The sequence below is a fragment of the Acanthochromis polyacanthus genome, chromosome 6 (assembly GCF_021347895.1).
Source record: "Acanthochromis polyacanthus isolate Apoly-LR-REF ecotype Palm Island chromosome 6, KAUST_Apoly_ChrSc, whole genome shotgun sequence".
In the NCBI taxonomy this organism is placed as follows: domain Eukaryota; kingdom Metazoa; phylum Chordata; class Actinopteri; family Pomacentridae; genus Acanthochromis; species Acanthochromis polyacanthus.
The window spans coordinates 42564887-42588024 of record NC_067118.1 but is presented as its reverse complement, the minus strand read 5'-3'; the positions used below and the strand labels follow the sequence as shown (position 1 = coordinate 42588024).

The 23138-nt window shown below is 37.7% G+C and overlaps 1 protein-coding gene, 1 long non-coding RNA gene and 4 other non-coding genes across 6 annotated transcripts; 3 read left to right on the top strand and 3 right to left on the bottom strand.

Moving 5' to 3' along the window:
- The first annotated feature begins 767 nt into the window (after window positions 1–767).
- Window positions 768–6155, top strand: LOC110956794 (uncharacterized). Its single transcript, XR_007942317.1, has 4 exons — window positions 768–1122; window positions 2265–3342; window positions 3490–3950; window positions 4038–6155. It is a non-coding gene; the product is annotated as an uncharacterized LOC110956794 (long non-coding RNA).
- Window positions 975–1088, top strand: LOC127534609 (U5 spliceosomal RNA). Its single transcript, XR_007942852.1, has one exon. It is a non-coding gene; the product is annotated as a U5 spliceosomal RNA (small nuclear RNA).
- On the top strand, window positions 1875–1986 carry LOC127534612 (U5 spliceosomal RNA). The gene has a single exon (XR_007942855.1). It is a non-coding gene; the product is annotated as a U5 spliceosomal RNA (small nuclear RNA).
- A 436-nt stretch (window positions 6156–6591) lies between the features above and the next one.
- On the bottom strand, window positions 6592–6704 carry LOC127534611 (U5 spliceosomal RNA). Its single transcript, XR_007942854.1, has one exon. It is a non-coding gene; the product is annotated as a U5 spliceosomal RNA (small nuclear RNA).
- Window positions 6705–7873: 1169 nt separating this feature from the next.
- On the bottom strand, window positions 7874–7987 carry LOC127534610 (U5 spliceosomal RNA). Its single transcript, XR_007942853.1, has one exon. It is a non-coding gene; the product is annotated as a U5 spliceosomal RNA (small nuclear RNA).
- Window positions 7988–11512: 3525 nt separating this feature from the next.
- On the bottom strand, window positions 11513–17906 carry stac3 (SH3 and cysteine rich domain 3). Its single transcript, XM_051949765.1, is given in 13 exon segments — window positions 11513–11671; window positions 12928–13065; window positions 13153–13204; window positions 13321–13403; window positions 13745–13794; window positions 14361–14430; window positions 14548–14621; window positions 14624–14644; window positions 15154–15214; window positions 15338–15435; window positions 16823–16979; window positions 17779–17857; window positions 17893–17906. Coding segments are annotated over 13 exon segments (1005 nt in total). The 3' UTR covers window positions 11513–11563.
- Window positions 17907–23138: the final 5232 nt, after the last annotated feature.

The window sequence follows — 23138 nt, the reverse complement described above, 5'->3', positions numbered from 1 at the left end:
ACAGCTTTAGTTACTTTGAGATGAAGATTTTGCACAAAAAATAATATATCAAGCTTTTAAAATACAGCAGTTGTTAAAAATTTCACCAGTGGCTTTAAACTTTTTTTGATGTCTCACAAAAAGCAGTGTGTAGTCTGAGTCACATTTCAACCAAACAGGGATTTTAAGGTCTAAACGTTTTACATGATATCTTTCAGTAAATCCAGTATCTCAGTCTACAAAGTCAGAGCAGATTTATGTATTAGAATTTATATTTCTGTTATCTTCTTACATTAATCATTTGACAACCCCTCAGACTTATCCGGTGTTCTTTTATATCAAACTTTAAGTCTTTCAAACCATCAGCAGCTACATTCATACTAATCATAATAATCTAATCAGTTAGATAAGAATATATCAGTCAACGAAAGCAAAAAAAGCTTTTAATTTTACTTAAGTGAGAAAAAACGCATTACCTGACAGGTAAAAAGCCCAAATTATTCCAATCAGGAAACACAGGAACCGAAATAGAAACCCAAAACGGAGTATTCTCTTGACAGAGATACTCTTTGTTTCTAATTGTTTGCGCATGCGTGCGAGTAGACGCGAATTACAGACAAACAGTGGCGATATTTTTCACCATATTGAAAAAAAAAACATGTATGAGTGTCAAATATTTTGGCAGAAGGAAAATCTATATATTTATTATTGTATTTTATAAGATATTGTTAAGTAAAGTAAAAAGGGGCGGGGTTATCGCCGCCATGATCCCACAATGCCTTGCGACAGTCCGGCCGTTGTTGGCTGAAGTCGTTTGTATTTATTTATTTATTTATGTTATTTACGATGTTCAGATGTGATTTTTAGTGATCTATGATGTGAACAGTTTCTATTCTGTCCTGTAAATAAAATAAATCAGTTTAATTTTTGCTGAACCCTGAGTGAAGACAGCGGCTCTGAGAATGGGGTCGGAGTGGAACGTTTAGGTCATCAATCCACTCTTGTTTCTCTTCAGATCGTATAAATCTTTCGCCTTTTACTAAAGATTTCCGTGGAGAGGAACAACAAGAGTATAACTCAATTTTTTGTTGCTCTGCGCAAGCGGAGCGTTCTGATGATGTACAAAAGAAATGCATGTAATATGTAAATGACATCAGATTTACTGTACAAATGAAGGTTGTTAGTAATAATTCTCTGAGTCAATACGTAATTAAATGAACTGTATTTAAAAATGCGTTCTGAGATTATAGCGTAACATATAGGTGGAAAAAAATGCAACAATAAAAGCAACTAAATAAACGATTGTAGTTTTAAAAAATACTTTAATTTTTTTTTTCAGTATTTTATGTTTAAATGCATCCTTGCTGATCTTCCTGATGAGATAAATGATGGAGAAAATACAAGAAATGAGAATTTAAAGGTGAATTCCTCTCAAAATACTACTTATAATATCATATAAGTAGTGTTTTAGTAGTAGTAGTAGGAGTATTGTAGTGTCACCCATGTAGTTTTATCTGATTTTAAAGTTAAAGTATGTATTTGGAAAGCTGTATGTATATTATTCCGTTAAAAATATACGATTGAAACTTTTTTTAAAAAAAATGGAGCTAACCTTAGTCTACACAGGTAAAACCGATTCATTTCCATTTTAAAAGCTGTTTCGGACATCAAAGCGGAAAGGGGCGTGGTCAGTGACGACACATTCCCATAATCCAGCTACAGAATAGTTTATATTTATCTCTGATCAACGATGCTTCATTGAGATTATTAGTGATCTATGATGTAAACATTTTCTATTCTGTCCTGTAAATAAATCAGTTACTTTAATGATGAACTCTGAGTGAAGACAGCAGCTCTGAGAATCAGGTCAGAATGGAAAGTTTAGGTCATCAATGAGCTTTTGTTTCTCTTCAAATTGTATAAATCTTTTGCCTTTTACTAAAGATTTCTGTGGGAGAGACAGCAAGAGTATAACTCAATTTTTTGTTGTTCTGCACAAGCAGGGCTTTCTGATGATGTACAAAGAAAACAAGAGCATGCTAGAGTTTATTGGATTAATCAGATATTTTTTGGGCTGAACATCATTAAATAAATGCAGAATTTTAGTGGGTTCTGTAGAAATGTAAACCAACCAGTGTTTGGACTCAGAGCAGTATTTTGAGTGGAATAAAATTTTAAAACTACTTTATTCAGTCAGAAAATTCCCTTTGGGGATGAATGAAGCACTCCATCAGTCTGATTATGTAGTTGCTCAGGTGTTCTTGTGTTTAAATTAATTTCATCAGCTTGGGGTGAAGATGACGACCCCAGTCATTCACGTTGTCAACCCTGGGGCACCTGTAGACCAACAGCAGGCAGTACTGATGGCAACCAACGAGGCAAGGTGTTACAGAGACGGGCAGAGGGTCTTCCCTATACCTCCACAGGAGCTGCTGTACCAGGCATCTGCCCTGACTAATGCTGAGAGGCTCCTGTGAGCAGAGAGCGCCTCTATGCCCTCACGCCAGCTGTGCCTGGGCTAGTGGTGCCGTTTGGACAGTATATGAATGCTCCATTCCACTGGCTTGTGGCAAATGATGTGGGCTACATGAAATAGTAAGCATGTATTATTTATTACCATTGTAGGCTACAATATAATACTGTTATGCTTCAAATAGATTACCTGTAAAACTCTTCCTTTTTCAGTGTTCATGACTCAACTTCTTTATTTATCACAGTTGCAGTGACAATAATGATGACTGTGCTAAGAATAGAATAGAATAGATCTTTATTGTCACTGTTACAGAAAACAATGAACATCATTTTAGCACTCTCCGAATAGCAGCATTAAAAATAAACTAGATAACACACCCTAAAAAATATTTAGAACATAAGAGCAAATATACAGTATGGAAATAGTTTGTGGTTAGAGACCTGCTCTACACATGTCTATTGCACATGATATGAATAACATGAATAAGCTATTAATTATTAGTCTTAATGTGACTACAGCATACTTGACAAGCACAGAGCAGAGGTCAGAGATCTACACAGAAAGGGAGAAATTGGAAACAAGTGGATCAAAGACTACTTGGCTGAGTATGCCGAAAGTTTCTCCCAGGTCTCCACGATCCTCGAGGCCAACATTGACCCGTGCATCTGTGGCCAGAAAGGGTTTGAGACTCGAACCTTTCAGGAGATGTGGGAACTCTACAGCCAGTACACCACCCAGAAGAACAGGCCAGAGCAGTTCAGCTGTGAACAGAGAGAGAGAGGATGGTGAAGGCATCCAATTCTGTGAGGAGGTGGTTGAACACGCCCGTGACCCATATCACAAGCGTGCAGATGAAAAGATTCCAGAAATATATTAATGACAAGGAACAAGTAAGTGTTAATGACAACTGCAAAGTAAATGAAAGTTTTTCAAATCAATGTTATTTTAATCACTGTAACATGTTGTGTTTGTTTGCTGTTGGTAAGTAAAAACTGATGTTATAAAATCTAAATATTTACAATGCATTTGTTGATCAGCAACATCTGGCAAGGACCTCCAAATCTCATCTTCCACCATGGTCAGATGATGATGCGCAATTAATAGCTGCATGCCAGTCTGTGGAAGGTAAGCAGGAGACAGAGTAAATGATCATCACACATTCATTTTTAGAAAGGAAACTACTAACAATATAAAACTGCCTTATTTGGAAACTTCTCAGACTCAATCCGGTCAAAGCAGCCCAATTCTGCCGTCCAGCCTGCCGTCCAGCCTGCCGTCCAGCCTGCTTTCGAGACCACTGTGCAGCACAAGCAGCACAAACAACACAAGCAGACAGCCACAGTGTTACCACCGACAAGTCAGCCCACTGTGTTCTCGTCCACAGGCCAGCCCACAGTGTCGTCTACAAGCCAGGGTCATGATTATCCCCTGGAATCACCTGATTTGCCACTAAGTGATATTCATATTATATGCAATCAATCTAACGGTGTTTTAAAAGGTATTCAAAGAGAAAGAATTCAATCATGATTTGACATTACTTTGTACACAATAACAACAATGTTTATACGCGTTAAATGTGTTCCAGGTGGAGCTAGAGGGCTGGGTGCGTCGGTGGGAAGATCCCAACTGCATTCCATCAGTAGACATACACTGGCTCAAAGAGGACACGGAGAGAGGGCTGTTCACCGCTGTACAAATGTACAAGGACAGCAAAGGCCTACTGAAGAGGCAGGAGGATTGTGCGCTGTATGGAACCTCAATGCATGACAAAAAAAAATGAAGAGCTTCTTGCAAAAAATGTCTCTGAAACATTTTCTTTGAAGATGCCACACCATACCTGGCACCTGAAGAGTGGAATATTCCATCATGAACACACTGCTGAAGAGCTGGGAGCTGCATGTGTCTGTCTGTGTTGTAAAAAAAAAAAAAAAAAAAAAAAAAAAAAAAAAGACACTGTTAATATAAATACGATACATCAAATTTTAAATCAAAAATATCAGATGATTTAGCACATACAGGAATAGAGACAGTAGCTTTATTGAGAAAGTATTGAATTAGATATAATCAGCCTCTCAAAATTCAGAAGGGCCTTCAAAACCTTTGGCAAATCAAATGACACTCAAGGTCAGACAAGGCATTGTCGCAAATGTTCCATCTAGATGGAAAGATCTGTAATGCATTGATTCTTGATTGCAGATGTCTTATTTTGGTGACACATCCTGTTTTATTTATTATAACTTGCAAACCTTTTATTTTAGTGAACCACACCTTTGCATCATTGATACTTTCCCACTATAGACTCTCATCCAATCCCATCATCCGCAATTTGCACTACTATCCAGCAAGCTGTGGTGACCTCTGAAGAGATATCTGAACAGATAAGAAGAACATCTTTTGTATTTTCTTTGTACATGATCAGAAAGCCCCGCTTGCGCAGAGCAACAAAAAATTGAGTTATACTCTTACTGTTCCTCTCCACGGACTAAAAATATTTTAAAAACAAATAGAAAAAGAAATCCCACTTGACCAAGTTGAATGTTAGATGCAAAACTGTCAGGACCAACTGATAGCAGCATGAAAAATAAATAACAAAGAAACACAATACAGACAATATGTGCAACATGGAACATGCAGAAAGTAGTATTTAGGTTGAAAAATGGCCGAATAGAAAGTAGTATTTAGGAGGACTAGTACTTTTAAAACCTTAACTTCTTGGTCAGAAAGTAGTATTCAAATGGAACAAACCTTTCGTGTTTCAACACAAAACAGTATTTTTAAGTGTAATAAAACTTTAAAACTACTTTATTCAGTCAGAAGGTACTTCATGGGTGACACTGATCTTATACTACAATACTCCTACTACTACTAAAATACTACTTATAAGATACTATAAGTAGTATTTTTAGAGGAATTCACCTTTAAATTCATATTTCTTGTATTTTCTCAATCATTTATCTCATCAAGAAAATCAGCCAGGATGCATTTAAACATAAAACACTAAAAACATTATTTTTAAAGTATTTTTTAAAACTTGAATTATTTATTTAGTTGCTTTTATTCTTGCATTTTGTCCACCTATATGTTATGTTGTAATGTCACACAGCATTTTTAAGTACAATTAATTAACTTAAAGCTCGTGTCCGGAGTTTCCGTTTGTTTTCAATTTATGTATCATTGTTTAACAAAGCTTAAATGTGTTAGTCTAGTTCGATACTATAATATAATGTTAGTATGACGTGATATGAAAATGTATTCTTGAGGTCCGCCTTCCTCTCATAGACCCCCATGTTATTCCAAAAAGCGCCGGTCGCTGCCGACCAATCAAGTTCAAGCTTCCGCTTTGTCATGCTGTCAATCAACGGTTACGCGCACAGCAAGCAAGCCCATGCAGAGGTGGGCGAGCTACGCACTACGCAACCGCGCGCACATTTGTTTTGCTTGTGGAGGAGAGAGCATCAGGGATCAGCAACTTCCAGAAAAGTTACCAATCCCACGGCTTGTCAGGCCAAGAGACTGCAGGACGTTTTTTGGCTCGGGGTGCTCGCGTCGCTCCCCGACCACGGCCTCCATAGCCCGCCTCACGGCTTCGTTTAGATGCCCGACCTCTGGAGGAAGATGTTGGGGCGTCTGGGACATACTCTTCATCAGAGGAGTCATGCAATTCTGAACTCTAGATAGAAATAAATAAACAATGTAACACATGTACACGCGTAAATGCACTAAGTTTGATAAACAACGTCATCCAGAGGGATACACGAGTGTAATCACATATTGAAACTTTACTAGTTCGTCTGAGCAGATTCATGTTATTTTGGTATTAGGACAAGTTAGACTCAATACAGAATTCTAACGTAATTCCTTTATTATTTACTAAATGTACTAAATGCAGAAGCGTGGAACACAGCATAACAGGCGAGATGCTGCAGCACTCCGGGCACTCCTCTCATGTACTGCGCGCGTGCACAAATAAAGGAAATCAGAGGGAGGGACCAACAGTGTTTTGGGAGATGCTGCGATTCAAACTCTGGACACGAGCTTTAAGTACTGGTACAGAGAACTCACGCTGTCTGCTTGTAATTATTACATCATATAGCAATATGGTGTTAGCTGCTGAACGTATTATTTTAACATCCTCAGAAAGCCCCGCTTGTGCAGAGCAGCAAAAAATTGAGTTATGCTCTTGCTGTTTCTCTCCACGGAAATCTTTAGTAAAAGGCGAAAGATTTATACGATCTGAAGAGAAACAAGAGTAGACTGACTAACTAGACTTTCCACTCCGACCCTATTCTCAGAGCTGCTGTCTTCACTCAGGGTTCAGCAAAAATAATCTGATTTATTTTATTTACAGGACAGAATAGAAACTGTTTACATCGTAGACCACTAATAATCTAAATGAAAGATCGTTGATCAGAGATATATATAAATTATTCTGTAGCTGGAACTGACCGATGAGCGCTAGGAATTATGGGAACGTGGCGTCGCTGACCACGCCCCTTTCCGCTTTGATTTCAGAAATAGCTTTTAAAATGGAAATGAATCGGTTTTATTTGTGTAGAATAAGGTTAGCTCCATTAAAGAACAGTTTCAATCTTATATTTTAACGGAATAATATACATGCAGCTTTCTACATACATATTTTTAACTTTAAAATCAGATAAACAGCATTAATTGACTAAAAATATTTTAAAAACAAATAGAAAAAAGAAATCCCACTTGACCAAGTTGAATGTTAGACGCAAAACTGTCAGGACCAACTGATAGCAGCATGAAAAATAAATAACAAAGAAACACAATACAGACAATATGTGCAACATGGAACATGCAGAAAGTAGTATTTAGGTTGAAAAACAGCCGAACAAAACGTAGTATTTAGGTGGAATAGTACTTTTAAAACCTTAACTTCTTGGTCAGAAAGTAGTATTCAAGTGGAACAAACCTTTCGTGTTTGAACAGAAAACAGTATTTTTAAGTGTAATAAAACTTTAAAACTACTCTATTCAGTCAGAAGGTACTTCATGGGTGACACTGATCTTATACTACAATACTCCTACTACTACTAAAATACTACTTATAAGATACTATAAGTAGTATTTTGAGAGGAATTCACCTTTAAATTCACATTTTTCGTATTTTCTCCATCATTTATCTCATCAGGAAAATCAGCAAGGATGCATTTAAACATAAAACACTGAAAACATTATTTTAAAATTTTTTTTTAAATTTTAATCATTTATTTTAGTTGCTTTAATTGGTACATTTTTCCACCTGTATGTTATGTTGTAGTGTCAGACAGCATTTCTATATACAATTAATTAACCTAAGTATTATTACAAAGAACTTATACTGTCAGCTTGCAATTCCTACGTCATACAGTAATATCGTGTTAGTTGTGAAATGTATTTTCTTTGAACATCACCAGAAAGCTCCGCTTTCGCAGAGCAACAAAAAATTAAGTTATACTCTTGCTGTTTCTCTCCACGGAAATCTTTAGTAAAAGGCGAAAGATTTATACGATTTGAAGAGAAACAAGAGTGGATTGCCGTCCTAAACTTTCCACTCCGACCCGATTCTCAGAGCTGCTGTCTTCACTCAGGGTTCAGAAAAAAATAAACTGATTTATTTTATTTACAGGACACGAATACCAACCGTTTACATCGTAGACCACTAATAATCTAAATGAAAGATCGTTGATCAGAGATAAATAACTGTTCTGTAGCTGGAACTGACCGATGAGCGCTAGGAATTATGGGAACGTGGCGTCGCTGACCACGCCCCTTTCCGCTTTGATTTCAGAAATAGCTTTTAAAATGGAAATGAATCGGTTTTATTTGTGTAGAATAAGGTTAGCTCCATTAAAAAACAGTTTCAATCTTATATTTTTAACGGAATAATATACATGCAGCTTTCTACATACATATTTTTAACTTTAAAATCAGATAAACAGCATTAATTGACTAAAAATATTTTAAAAACAAATAGATAAAAGAAATCCCACTTGACCAAGTTGAATGTTAGACGCAAAACTGTCAGGACCAACTGATAGCAGCATGAAAAATAAATAAAGAAACACAATACAGACAATATGTGCAACATTGGGTTGAATAGCAGTTTTTAAACCTCAACATACTCATCAGAAAGTAGTATTTGGGTATGATAGTTCTTCCCTTCTGATTCCATTACAGTGTAATTCATGTTAACTCCTTGACACCTGAATTTATTTACAGTTAAATAAAAAACATTTTTTGTGTGCTTTTGTTTTCCAGCTGATGCTAAAATAAGTAGAGATTGTCAATTTATCTATTAAACATAGAACAGAGATATGTAAATATATATTAATAATAATAATGCAGTCTGAATGAAAGTGGTATCTTGCAAATGCGTGACAATAGGCATCAAGAAATTAAAGCCTTAATAAGCTTTAAATCTACTATAAAAAATGAAAGGATGCCGTATTTTGAGTTTTTTTCTGAATTATTTTGATATGAAATGTGAATCATTGAAGTTGACTGAGGTAAAATGGGCATAAGGATCCTTTAACAGGATGTTTATTCACCTGAAACTCACCTGTGTAGATGCTGAATATAAGCAGTTAAACACTGTAGACAGACCTAATTACAGGTTTGTAGTTTTTCTCTCCATACATTACAAGCTTTAAGTTGAATTCAGGTCAAATAGATGCCTTACAAACTGTACTGCCTGTGTACTCTGTGTTTCTTACTCCAGTCCAGAAGGCGGCGCCAGAGCACAAAGGATACATAAAGAACCAGCAGCACAGGAGAAGGAGGAGGAAGAAGAAAGAAAGGAACTACAAAACAAAATGTCCGCTATCAGCTACACACGAACAGGCTGGAGGGTTTATTTACTGTCGTCATATAAAATACTATTCCACCTAAGTACTACTTTCTGATGAGTAAGTTAAGGTTTTAAAATACTATTCCACACAAATTCTACTTTCTATTCGGCTATTTTTCAACCCAAACTACTACTTTCTGCATGTTCCATGTTGCACATATTGTCTGTATTGTGTTTCTTTGTTATTTATTTTTCATGCTGCTATCAGTTGGTCCTGACAGTTTTGGGTCCAGCATTCAACTTGGTCCAGTGGGATTTCTTTCTTTAAAAAAAATTAATTCACGCTGTTTTGTCTTATCTTAAAATTAAAAATCTGCACGTGGACAGTTGTAGCATTCTCTGCTTTTTGCTGTACTGTGTTTATTTCTTCCTTTCTAGCTTGTAAGTATCTGTATATACTGTGTTCTATTCTAATACACATTATTATAAAGGCATTTGCTTGGGATGATGACTGGCTGAGATGTTACGGATGGTTTTGAAGAATAATGAGTTTTAATTCTGTAACTCTATGAATGGGACTATTCGAAAATAGTCAAATGTATTTTATGTGTATTTGCACCTTGGCTCCCGTCCCTTTCCCTAAGGACTACAGATGGAAATTAGCTTGAAAAGCTACAGTCTGGTACAAACATCTTTGCTCTTGAGCTTAATGTCATTGTACACTGTCCTGATAAATAAATAAATGAAATGAAATGAAATTTATTTTTATTACTACTATTTTCCCCCTGTTTTTGTTTCTATAGTTCCGTTTTTAAACTATTCTTCTCTTTCCTTATTCCTAGGGTGACACCAACCAAATTCCTTGTACATCCTGTCAATACTTGGCCATTAAAGCTGATTCTGATTCTAAAGAGGAGAAGAAGAGGAAAGGTAAATCCTCCATCTGCAGTGGATGCTGTTGTTGTAAAGTACTAGTGCTAATACACCAAAATGCTACCTTCTAATGAGTAAGTTAAAGGTTTAAAAATACTATTACACCAAAATACTACTTTCTGAAGAGCAAGTTAAGGTTTTGAAAGTATTATTCCACCAAAATAGTGCTCTCTGACTAGCAAATTAAGGTTTTAAAAGTACTACTCCACCAAAATACTACTTTCTAATGAGTAAGTTAAGGTTTTAAAAGTACTATTCCACCAAAATGTTTTTTCTTTTTCTAATTCTGAAGAGAAGACGACGAGCAAAAAGAAGAAAAGTAAATTGTCCATCTGCAGTGGATGCTGTTGTTGGAAAGTTTTAACTTTTCTTTTAAATACGAACACACAGCTTTGGTTTTTTTTAGAAACATTTGAAGACAAATGCAGTTTTTAAGTGCACTTTGGGTTTATTATTTAAAACGTTTAAGCATTGTGCAGTAATTGGTGCAAACAATTTTAAACAGAACTGCTTTACAGATGCTACAGTTTACCGATGTTCCCTAAACGCCCCACGCTGCAGGCTGTGGTCGCTGTGGCGTGTTCAAACAGGTGTGTGACCAAAAATTACTCTGAAAAGAGTTAAACTGGAGCAGAAAACACAGCTTCTGTAGGTTTGGATCCCAGTGTGTGAAACGATGAGTTCATATAAAGCTCTGTGCATGTTAACGGCTCTGAAGCTTCAGTTTCTGCAGCTGTAGTGGACTGAGGGAGAGGATAATGTTAGCTAAAGTATTACATTTTTTGATTTCTGAATGAATGCCATGCGGTATATTTAATTCACAGACCATAGCTGTAAATGAACAGCAGCATTACATGGGAAGAAACAGCTAAATATGTGTGTTTTTTAGTTAATTATGAGGTTCTCGGTGCATTTTAAATTACCTTGACGATATTTATCCATCACTCTGAGGTTTTGTGATGGCTGCATTTAACTAGTTTGCTTTGAGGTGCAAAAATATATCAGTTTAATCTCACAGTAAGCTTTAATTAATGTCCACTCTCATATAAATATATTAACTGCTTCGTCTCTACTCGTTCTCAGGATGTGTGCAAACTAGAATCAGCAGCAGCAGCTTTAAACGTCTGAACGTTGGATCACTATGCAGCTCTCAGCCAAAGACATGCATCATACAACTGTCTTCTACCAACTTATTCACTCTCTTCACTTTGCATTAAAGGCACAAATATATTACAGCAAATAGATTTCTGCTCTTACAGACACAGCATGAGCAGATTTAGTTGTTTTTTTAAGGCAACAAATGTAGAAAGTTGATCTGGAGAATTCCCCCTGAGCAGTGACGTGTCCAGTTTGTGTTGTTTCTTCTTTCCTTGCATGGCGTTGTGTTTATGTCACAGTGATCTCCTGCAGCAGATCAGCGGGGAAGTAGCCCAGCTTGCGTCCAGTGCTGACCTTCAGGTAGCCTCCTTTCTCATCTCCTTTCTTCACCACAATCTGAGGTTCAACATGACGACAGAGCAACCAGGAATCAGTGTTCATACGTTCACTAAGGCCTCTGACTGCTGCTTCATGTCGTGTCCTGGCCCACATCTATTTATTGGTCATTCAGAGCAACAATAGGATCAAAATTTAAAGTACGTTAGTGCATGTTTTCTTGTTCCACATTTGTTTATTTGCCTTTATTTAACCAGGAAGTCCCACTGAGATAAGAGATCTTTTTTTTCTAGAGAGACCTGGCCAAGCAGCAGCCATACAAAATGTAAAAGTTACAGAAAACAGATCAGAGTTCAGTTTTAGAACAGAGCTGAAAGTGAGAAGGGTGCTGGAGTGTTGTAGGAGTTTGACACAAAATGACCACAAAAATACACAAAATGACCATAAATAGACATACAATGCTCAAATATACATAAAATGACCAAAAACACACAAAATGACCATAGTTTGACACAAAGTGACCACAAAAATACACAAAATGACCATAAATAGGCACAAAATGACCACAAGCACACATAGAATGACCACAAAAATACACAAAATGACCATAGCTTTACATAAAATGATCACAAAAATATACAAAATGACCATAAACAGGCATAAAATGACCACAAGCACACATAGAACGACCACAAATATATGCAAAATGACCAAAAACACAAAAAATGACCCAAATTTGACGCAAAATGACCACAAACAGACGCACAGTTCATACAAAATGACCATCAATTGGCAAAAAAATTACCAAAAACACACAAAATGAGCATAAACATGCACAAAATGAACACAAACACACATACAGTTTCTACAAAATGACCACCACTTAATGGATATGAATGTTTCTGGTTTAAGAGTTTTTGAAGATTATTCCATCACCATGTTGCATGATGGGAGAACGCTGTTCAGCCAAAGTCTGTTAGAGTTCAGGGAACATTCAAAGCAACCATTTGGAGGTTAGATGGTAAATACTAGAGCTGGAAGTGAGAAGGTCCTGAGGTATTCTGGGAGTTTACCCAGCAGAGCTTTGCAGATGAACATTGACTAGTTTTGTTGTCTACGAATGCTTAGTGATGTCCATCCAAGCAGATCATAAAGAACACAGCGGTGAGTGAGAGATTTAGTATCGGAAATAAAAAGCAGTGAAGCATGATCCACTGAATCAAGTCTCTGTAAGGTGGAGGAGGCTCACAGTCACAGATAGAATGATGGTTTCCATGAGTTTTTTTCTTGTCACAGGCACACATTAGGGACATTACCTGATCTTTTTTGAGTGTAATCTGTCCCATCTCTCTGTTGCCAACGAAAGAGCGGGTCACTTTGAAGACTCTCTCTGAGGCTCGCACTTTTATGAGGTAGTTGGTGGGGAAGTAGCCCGACTTCTCGCCCATCTTTCCCTGAAAACACAGTGAACAGAATCTGGGTTCATCCTCCAAAATGAAACGGCATATTTAAAGCTTAAACCATGAAGACGTTAAACTCACCCTCCACCACTCCTCATTGGAGTCGTCCAGCACCGTGATCCGATCACCAGGGCTGGGACACAAACATACGAGCAGAAAATGGGTCTTTTTGTTCAGAAAGTATAGTGAGAATCCAGACATAAATGCCCTACAGTGTGTTTAGTTGCTGTGTGCCTCTTTCAAACGTACTGGAAGTCCAGGTCGTCTTTCTCGATGGCCTTGAAGCGGTAGAGAGCGAGGTAGTAGTGGGACTGGGAGAATGTTCCCTTACTCTGTCGGCAAAACAGCGCAGATGTTACTGCATGTGACTGATGGTAGTAATTTAAGACAAAAACATGCAAATATAGTGGTAATAGGAAACAGGGAATCACTAGGAGTGGGACAAAATATCGATACAGAGATTCATCATCGTCCTTCCTCCTGAGTATCGATGCGCTGCAGCCAAATATCGATACTTTAATTAATATAATTAGGCACTATAGATAGACAGACAGACAGTATGGCTGTATCGTGATAGAACTGGTGTCGTGAACCATGTATCGCGTATCATATTGTGAGATTCTCAGCCCTAGTAATCACCTATTTCCATTGACTGCTGTACTTGTTTTCTCACCTTGTCATCAGCTTTGTCTCCTCCCTTCTCCTTTTTATCATCAGGCTTCCCTGAACGAACGTCACACATCAAAGTCAACAACACCTTCCTGTTTCTCTATTTCAGGTATGTAGCGTCCTGTCTAATTTTAATTAAAACACATTTTGCTAATTTTAGTAAATGCAAAATTTTCTTGACCACAACTACAGATCGATGGCAAATTGAAGGGAAAAACCTGAAAACGTGACCTCTAATGCTGTAGGAGGCGTTGTGTAGCTATGGTTTGGGCTCATTTGTTCCCCTTTAGAGTGACTGGAAACCAACACAGACTTGTTCTGAGTGATACAACAGCTCTATTTTGCCTGGGAATGGAAATGCCTACATCTAGGGAGCATGAGAGGCCTTCACAGTCACCACATCTTAAGATTTTAGACTAAAATGTAAGAAAGGCCATCATCAAATCACCAAATGAGTGAATATCTGTTGGAGAAACAATGTTGATGCCACCACCAGAGTTCAGAGACTCTGAGAATCAACGGCAACCCTTAAGCTGTTCTGGTAACACCAAGCCCCTTAATGTTGGCTTTCCTTCCATTTGTCATCCATCTGTAGCGTATTTTAGGTTGTTTATTTCTACCTTCTCCTCCCTCCTCGTTCTCTTTGGGCTGTTGGTTCTCTTCTTCCTCCTCCTCCATCATCATCAACATCTGAAGGACACAGATCTCATAGTTAAAAGCCTTTCAGAGCTGCTGTGTTTACATGAATATCTTGGCATTTCTTCTGAAGTTTTATTTCTGGAGTTTGAAGTGGTATTATGGACTCACGTTCTTCTTGTCGCCTTCGTTCTTTTTGCGTTCCTTATTTGCCATGATGACACCGACCCTCAGGGTGTCAAAACGGGGTCGTTCCTGTTCGGATTGTCTGGTGAAAGACGGAGTTGTTGCTCCAATAATTACACAAATATGCTGCACAGCTCCAGGGATAGTAATTTGATAGAGAAATATGCAATATTAGAAAGGTTGCAGCACATATTTAAGAAATATTTAATCTCACAAATGCACCCAAATCATGACAGATATCTAAAGTTTAATCTTCTGGATTATGTTGTTGTCTTGTGACTCTTGTTTATTTTGACAAAAATAAGCTATGTGTATATATATATAAATATGTGGATCAAGGGTTTTCTCATAATCATTATATTTCATTTATTTATTTAACTTCTCTGTTTTTGTTGGGACTACTTTTTCAGTATTTTGCTGTCATAAAGGCAGTAAAAGTAGTAAATGTAGCTCCTAAAAATACCTCAAGGTTGCTGCTAAAACCACCAAGCAGTTCTTAGGAAAAAAACAGGACGTGACCTCAGTTACCCAAATGAATGCAAGGTTAACACATCTAAATGAAAAGAGATATATCGTCAGACTTGGACTTACTTGGGTCTGGTTGGTCGCTGCCGTACAGTGGAGAGCTGTAGGCCCGTCTGAAGCCCGGCGGCTACAAGGACCAAACAGAAAACACCAGGTTGTAGTCATGAACGTCAGCCTCATAGGGCAAAGTAAAGGAATCTGCACACATTTTAGCGCTACATACAGTTTAAACACCGAATTACAAACTCACTATTTTGCCGAAGCACCTCTGGAACTCGACGTAGGACTGACAGGAGTGGTGGATGTTGGTCTTACAGTTTTTACACCTCAGAGCAAATTTGTTGTTCACTGAAACCAAGAAGTTAAAACCAGTTAGATGGATGGATGGATGGATGGATAGATGGATACGAGGGACGTTCAATAAGTAATGCCCCTGACCCACTTCCAGTTGTCTGATCTAGCTGAAATTTTGCATGTGCAATAACTTACATCTCTATGGGTTATGTGGCAAATTACAGCTCTGAACTGTTTGTGGTTTCTGATTTACAGGTGTTTGAACTGAGTCATGTGTGAAATGGAGCCTGTTGAGTGTCGTGCAGTGATCCGGTTTTTGTATTTGAAAGGACGCACACCACAGAAGACTTTTGATGAAATGAAAGAAACTTATGGTGATGATGCCCCATCATATGACCTTGTAAAACGCTGGCATCGTGAATTCAAACATGGTCGGAAGTCTGTGGAAACAGCTCCCAGACCTGGTCGCCCCCCTTCTGCCATTGATGAGGCATCTGTACATCAAGTTGAGGCTGCCATTTTGGAAGATCGGTGCATTACTATTCGCCAAATAGCCCAAGAGGTCAAGATTAGTACAGGATCTGTGCAAACTATCATTCATGACCATTTGCATCTGCATAAAGTGTCTGCGAGATGGATTCCCAGGTTGCTCACACCTTTCCAGAAGCGAGAACGTGTCGAGTGTTCGAGGATGAATTTGGAGATGTGCCAAGAAGATGAGTCAAAGTTTTTCAAAAGACTGATTACACAGGATGAAACCTGGGTCTATCACTATGATCCAGAGACCAAAGCCCAGTCAATGCAGTGGAAGCACTTGGACTCACCACCTCCAAAGAAGGCAAGGGTGCAGCCCTCCGCTGGCAAGTTCATGCTCACAGTCTTCTGGGACCAGGACGGAGTAGTGATGACAGATTTCCTGGCAAAGGGTACCCCAGTTACAGGAGCCTAATATGCTTCACTTTTGAGGAAATTAAGAGAAGCTATCAAAATCAAGAGGCAGGGCAAGATCAGCAAAGGCATCCTCCTCCTGCAGGACAACGCTCCGGTCCACAACTCGCATGTCGCCAGATCAGAAGCACGGGCATGTGGCTATGAAATCCTCCCCCATCCTCCCTACTCTCCTGACCTTGCACCCTCTGACTTTCACCTCTTCCCAGCCATGAAGTTGTTTTTGAAAGGAAAGTGTTTCCCAGATGATGCAGCCTTGATTTCTGAAGTCACATCGTGGTTGGAGGACCAACCTGGGGTGTTCTACAAAAACAGTCTCCAGAGCTGTATCAAACGATGGGAGAAATGCATAACTCTAGGTGGTTCCTATGTAAAGAAAGACTAATAACTGTGCCAAGTTTTGTTGCTCTACTGCTATGGGAAGTGGGTCTCGTAGATAGATAGATAGATAGATAGATAGATAGATAGATAGATCATGGTTAGTGATACCTACAGACTATCATGCGAGCGCAGACGTCACAGAACTTGGGTTTCTTGCAGTAGTGGTCCTTGAACTTGTGGGGTTTGTCGTTGATCCGGACAATCGGCTCTGAAGGAGGTTCTGGTTCCTTCTCCTCCACCTCCACCTCCTCCTCATAGATGAAATAGACCTGAAGAGACACAACTTCATTTGAGTCTTATGGAACAGAAAGCATTTAAATATTTAAGTGCCAATATTTCCTGTATATCTGAGTCATTAGAACTCCAGAAGGTCCAATCCGGCCCTCAAAGTGTAAAAATTACAGAGAAGACATTAACTGCAGATTGTAAATTAGTAAAACTATAAATTTAAAATCATTTCTAGACCATGACAAGTTGTTTGGATCAGAAAGTAAAATACTAGATTGTTCTTTGTTCTTTTGTCATTTTGTGTCTCATTTTTGTAATATTTTGTCTGATTTTTGTTGTTTTTCGTCTTTTTTAGTAAAATCCTCTCTAGTTCAGTTCCAGGTGACTAAATGTTGTGTTCCTTTGTAGACACTCTGTGATCTGGAAGTTGTAATGTGGAAATGATAAACTGAGGCTGAATGTTGATGAAATTGAATTTATTTTTCTTGACAAATTTCAGTTTGTTCATAATATTTTGTAAAAAGATAATCCCTTCAATTTTCAGAATGTACTTTTTGCACTAAAACAAAGAGAAACATGTGGAGTTGTGGTTATTTATAGGTTCGTATGCTGTGGTTTTACTGGTCACTTGAGAACTTTAGCACTAATGGAGGAAATTTCTAATGAAACTGCCCCTCACAGATCACCCCACCATGTTATAAAACTCTGACACGCTTCAGTCTGAGCTCTTATTTTTTACTATTGACGCTGCGCTGTGATCCTGCCCCAGCTGGGGGCTATTTTAAACAGTTGGGGAATGGCGGGGCTAATGGTGGGGGTTGGCATGGTGCCGTCACTCACCGTGTCTCCTTCCTCCCTCACCACGTTGTCGGGAGCCGGAGGGTTGTCGTGGATGTCCACAGAGTTTTTGTCATCCTCCCTGAAAGAAACAAAAAATGAAACACAAAGACTGACTGCTTCAGCCACATGTCACAAGTTTGATGGGTTTTTTTCACAGCAAACTTTTGATTAAAAAGGGAATATTATGTTGCACACTGTAAAAAAAAATTAAAGTTTCTACATTTACGGTAAAGACATGCATTGCTGTTGTTGATTTTAGGGTTAAAAATGTGCTTCATTCCATGTTTTACTGTAAAAAAGTTTTTACATTTAAAAATGTGAAGATTTACATGAAAATACCACATAAAATAAAGTTTGTGTAACTTATTATGAATATTACAGCATTTTTCCATCATTGGCACAACAGTTTGTACATTTAACATTAAATATGTTTTTTGTGTCGTCGTTTTGTTTCACATTTTTATAATTTTTTGTCCCGTTTTTGTTGTTTGTTCATTTTTTGTCGCTTTTTTGTCAAATTTTTTGTTTTGTGTTGTTTGTCTCATTTTTTGTCATTTTGTTTGTCATCTTTGTCGTTTTGTGTCTAATTTTTGTAATATTTTATCTTGTTTTGTTGGTTTTCGTCTTTTCTCGTCTGGCTTTTGTCTTTGTCTCATGTTTTTGTCATTTACACACGTGGACAAAATTGTTGGTACCCCTCAGTTAAAGAAGGAAAAACCCACAATTCTCACTGAAATCACTTGAAACTCACAAAAGTAACAATAAATAAAAATTTATTGAAAATTAAATAATCAAAATCAGCCATCACTTTTGAATTGTTGATTAACATAATTATTTAAAAAAACAAACTAATGAAATAGGGCTGGACAAAAATGATGGTACCCATAACTTAATATTTTGTTACACAACCTTTTGAGGCAATCACTGCAATTAAACGATTTCTGTATTTGTCAATGAGCGTTCTGCAGCTGTCAACAGGTATTTTGGCCCACTCCTCATGAGCAAACAGCTCCAGTTGTCTCAGGTTTGATGGGTGTCTTCTCCAAATGGCATGTTTCAGCTCCTTTCACATATGTTCAATGGGATTCAGATCTGGGCTCATAGAAGGCCACTTTAGAATAGTCCAACGCTTTTCTCTCAGCCATTCTTGGGTGTTTTTGGCTGTGTGTTTTGGATCGTTGTCCTGTTGGAAGACCCATGACCTGCGACTGAGACCAAGCTTTCTGACACTCGGCAGCACATTTCTCTCCAGAATGCCTTGATAGTCTTCAGATTTCATCGTACCTTGCACACTTTCAAGACACCCTGTGCCAGATGCAGCAAAGCAGCCCCAAAACATTACTGAGCCTCCTCCATGTTTCACCGTAGGGACAGTGTTCTTTTCTTCGTATGCTTGGTTTTTGAGTCTATGAACATAGAGTTGATGTGCCTTACCAAAAAGCTCCAGTTTGGTCTCATCTGTCCAAAGGACATTCTCCCAGAAGCTTTGTGGCTTGTCAACATGCATTTTTGCAAATTCCAGTCTGGCTTTTTTATGAGTTTTTTTCAGCAGTGGTGTCCTCCTTGGTCGTCTCCCATGAAGTCCACTTTGGCTCAAACAACCACGAATGGTGCGATCTGACACTGATGTACCTTGGCCTTGGAGTTCACCTTTAATTTCTTTGGAGGTTGCTCTGGGCTCTTTGGATACAATTCCAACGATCCGTCTCTTCAATTTGTCATCAATTTTCCTCTTGCGGCCACGTCCAGGGAGGTTGGCTACTGTCCCGTGGGTCTTGAACTTCTGAATAATATGAGTCACTGTTGTCACAGGAACTTCAAGCTGTTTAGAGATGGTCTTATAGCCTTTACCTTTAAGATGTTTGTCTATAATTTTTTTTCGGATGTCCTGGGACAATTCTCTCCTTCGCTTTCTGTTGTCCATGTTCAGTGTGGTACACACCTTTTCACCAAACAGCAGGGTGACTACTTGTCTCCCTTTAAATAGGCAGACTGACTGATTATGAGTTTGGAAACACCTGTGATGTCAATTAAATGACACACCTGAGTTAATCATGTCACTCTGGTCAAATAGTTTTCAATCTTTTATAGAGGTACCATCATTTTTGTCCAGGCCTGTTTCATTAGTTTGTTTTTTTAAATAATTATGTTAATCAACAATTCAAAAGTAATGGCTGTTTTTGATTATTTAATTTTCAATAAATTTTTATTTATTGTTACTTTTGTGAGTTTCAAGTGATTTCAGTGAGAATTGTGGGTTTTTCCTTCTTTAACTGAGGGGTACCAACAATTTTGTCCACGTGTGTATTTTCACGTTTTTGTTGTTTTGTGTTTCCTTTTTGTCTCATTTTGTGTTTTGCTTTATTCGTTGTTTTTGTCGTTTTGTTTCACGCTTTTGTTATTTTTGTGTCTCGTTTTTGACATTTAATCATTTTTTTGTCTGTTAGTAACATTTTTGTCTAATTTTTATTTCATTTCATTACATTTGTCTCACTTTTTGTCATTTTGTTTGTCGCCTTTGCCATTTTGTGTCTAATTTTTGTAATATTTTGTCTTGTTTTTGTTGGGTTTTTTTTTGTCTTTTTTAAAGTAAAATTCTGCATCATTCAGTTCCAGATAGCTGTGACTAAATGTTATGTTCCTTTGTAGACACTCTGTGATCTGGAAGCTGTAATGTGGAAATGAGAAATGATGACTGTTTTAGCAAAAAATTGCAGTTAATAAATGTTAAAGCATATGTCATGTATGAACACAAAAGTCCATCAATTTGACTGGAAACAAACTATATTTTCTACATGTAATAAATGCAGAAATTTCCATGTTACTTGTTTTAAAGATTGCAGCATAAAATATGTACATTTAACAGGGAAAACTGTATTTTTTTTCAAGAATTAAATGCAAAAATTACAGTATTGTTCTACATATTACGGCATTTTTTCCATTAAAACTGAGCAGGAGTTGGGAAATGTGTTTTTTCAAGAGAAAAACAATCTAAAAATCTCACTTTTCTCCTGATCAACCTATTTACAATTATTCAGTGTTCTATAAACTGCATCAAACTGTTTTAGAGTTTACAGATTTACAGGTCATGTAAAAATAAAAATGAATAAAATGGAGGTTTTCACAGTATTACGTTGCTTTCCCTTCCTTGTTAAATCAGTGGACTGTTGATGCTACGTTTGTGGAATGAAAATGGATTCAGCTCTATCCCAGAGAGACACTGATCATTTATGATGCTGGTTGTGGAGATTTTGCTGCTTTTCAATCTGCAACATTTAGCTCACGATCACTCAAACAGAAGCTTATGGAGATAATAAAGATGTAAAGGATTGTACTCACTGATCCATGATGTGATGTCCACAGTATCAGCACGGCCCCACCTAGAGAGAAATCACAACCAGGTTTAGTTGAAAGACTGCAAGACACAAAATCAGTTTGAGAAAAGCAATAATTAGAGCAGGTTGCACAGAATTTAAGCGTTAAATGCAAAGGCAAACTGGTGACATTTTAAAGAGCTGTGATTCTTACTTTGATCCTTTCCATTTTGAATAATCAGTGATGGAAAGTAACTCAGTATATTTACTAAATATTGTACTTTACTAGAGTATTTTCATTTTCTGCCACTAAATTTCAGAAGTTAATTTAAAGATGAAGATTTTACACAGTAGACAACATTTTAAACTTTTAAAACATATCGTCAGAGATTACAAAAGCGGCTTCCAAAATTTTTGACGACTTACAAAAAGTTGTTGAGTTCACTTTTCAGACTTCTGTGAGTCGGTAACGGCTCCACCAAATACAGAATTTATATTTCTCTAAACTTCTCAAGTAGTTTTATTCCTATAAATGTTCAAATGATCACAACTACACTCTACTTAGTAAAAAAATGAAGTGTAGCCCGGGTTACTTTTCAGACGTTTCTAAGCTCTTTATAGCTCCATCAAATATTGTCTTTAATACTTTAACTAAGTTTGAGGCATAAAAGAGTTGTTTTTGACCCAAGGTATTTTTACATTCCTCTGTTGGTACTTTTTAATACTTGTTCAACCACCATGAATTACTGTTAGAAAAGTCAACATGCTTTATAAGCCACATGCGTGTGGAAGGAAACAGACATGTTCTACATCTGAACACTCACTAAACATGTACTGACATGTAACATTTAGTTCCATTAATAAAGTTTAGACAGAGATATTGATCAAAAATGTACAATTATGAAACAAAATGACAACTGAAATTTAAAGTTGTGATACATGGGGGGGGGGGGCATATTTTCACTCAAAGTTCACTCAGAGATGCTTTATAATCTCAATACATTTAAAGCATGCCTCTTCTGTATGGATAGAGAATTGTTATATTACCAAATACTATCTACAACCAAAGACACAGATTCAGGCTTCTCAGAGGATACTGAACATGTTTTATAACGACAAGTTTAAAAAATAACGAATGAAATAACGACACAGAGTCTGCCATAGTGCCGGTCAGTTTAGTGGCAAATGAAAAACAATGAAAGCCAGGACATTTTCATCACGGTATGAAAAACAACCAGGACAGGACAGGTCACCCCAGTGTACACAAATGGAACAAAGTACGTTACCACAGCTATAGACGTTTGAGCTGCATATAGAATTAGATATAGAGAATAAAATGTTGTGTGCGTGTAATGCTTACGTGATCTAATGTACGTTTAAAACCACTCAGTGTTTGTACTCGTCTGTTTCACCCGACCTATTCTAGGCTCATGAAATTCAATCTCATGGCAGCTAAATTTGGGTTTGGTCTGCCACCTTAAAAAAAAGGTGTAAAATTCTGACACCAAAAAATGTGTTGATATAAAAACATGGCGGTTGTTCAGGTCATATTTTGAAGCTCGTGTAACTGAAATTAACTGAAGTAAGCTTTAACACTTTTTGTCACCGTTTAAATGAAAAACTCTCAGACCCACCTTTATTCTGAATCTGCTCGGATCACACAGATGAAACTACAAACGGTGAGCTGGTGGGATCCTTCACCTGCCGTCTGCTCAGTGTGGAGACCAACAAACAAACCAAACCGACCTGCTTCCTCTCTTCAGGCCCTCTGGATGCTGAATCAACCTCCTGTACCTTCCTGTGGTCCCTCTATGTCCTCCTCAGGTGATTTCCAGACTGATTGTTGGCCCAGAGAGTGGGTGTATGTCTGTATTTGTGTGTCTGTGGTTTTGTGTCAGGCCCAGCAGTCCCAGGTCAAGCTGACAGTCTGCGACAGCTGAGGGCCTTGGAGGGAGCGCCAATGACGGGGGAAATTAGATACTTTGCCTCCCTCTGTCTTCATTGCAGATATACACACCTCTGGCCTCTTTTCTCACCCGTCCACAG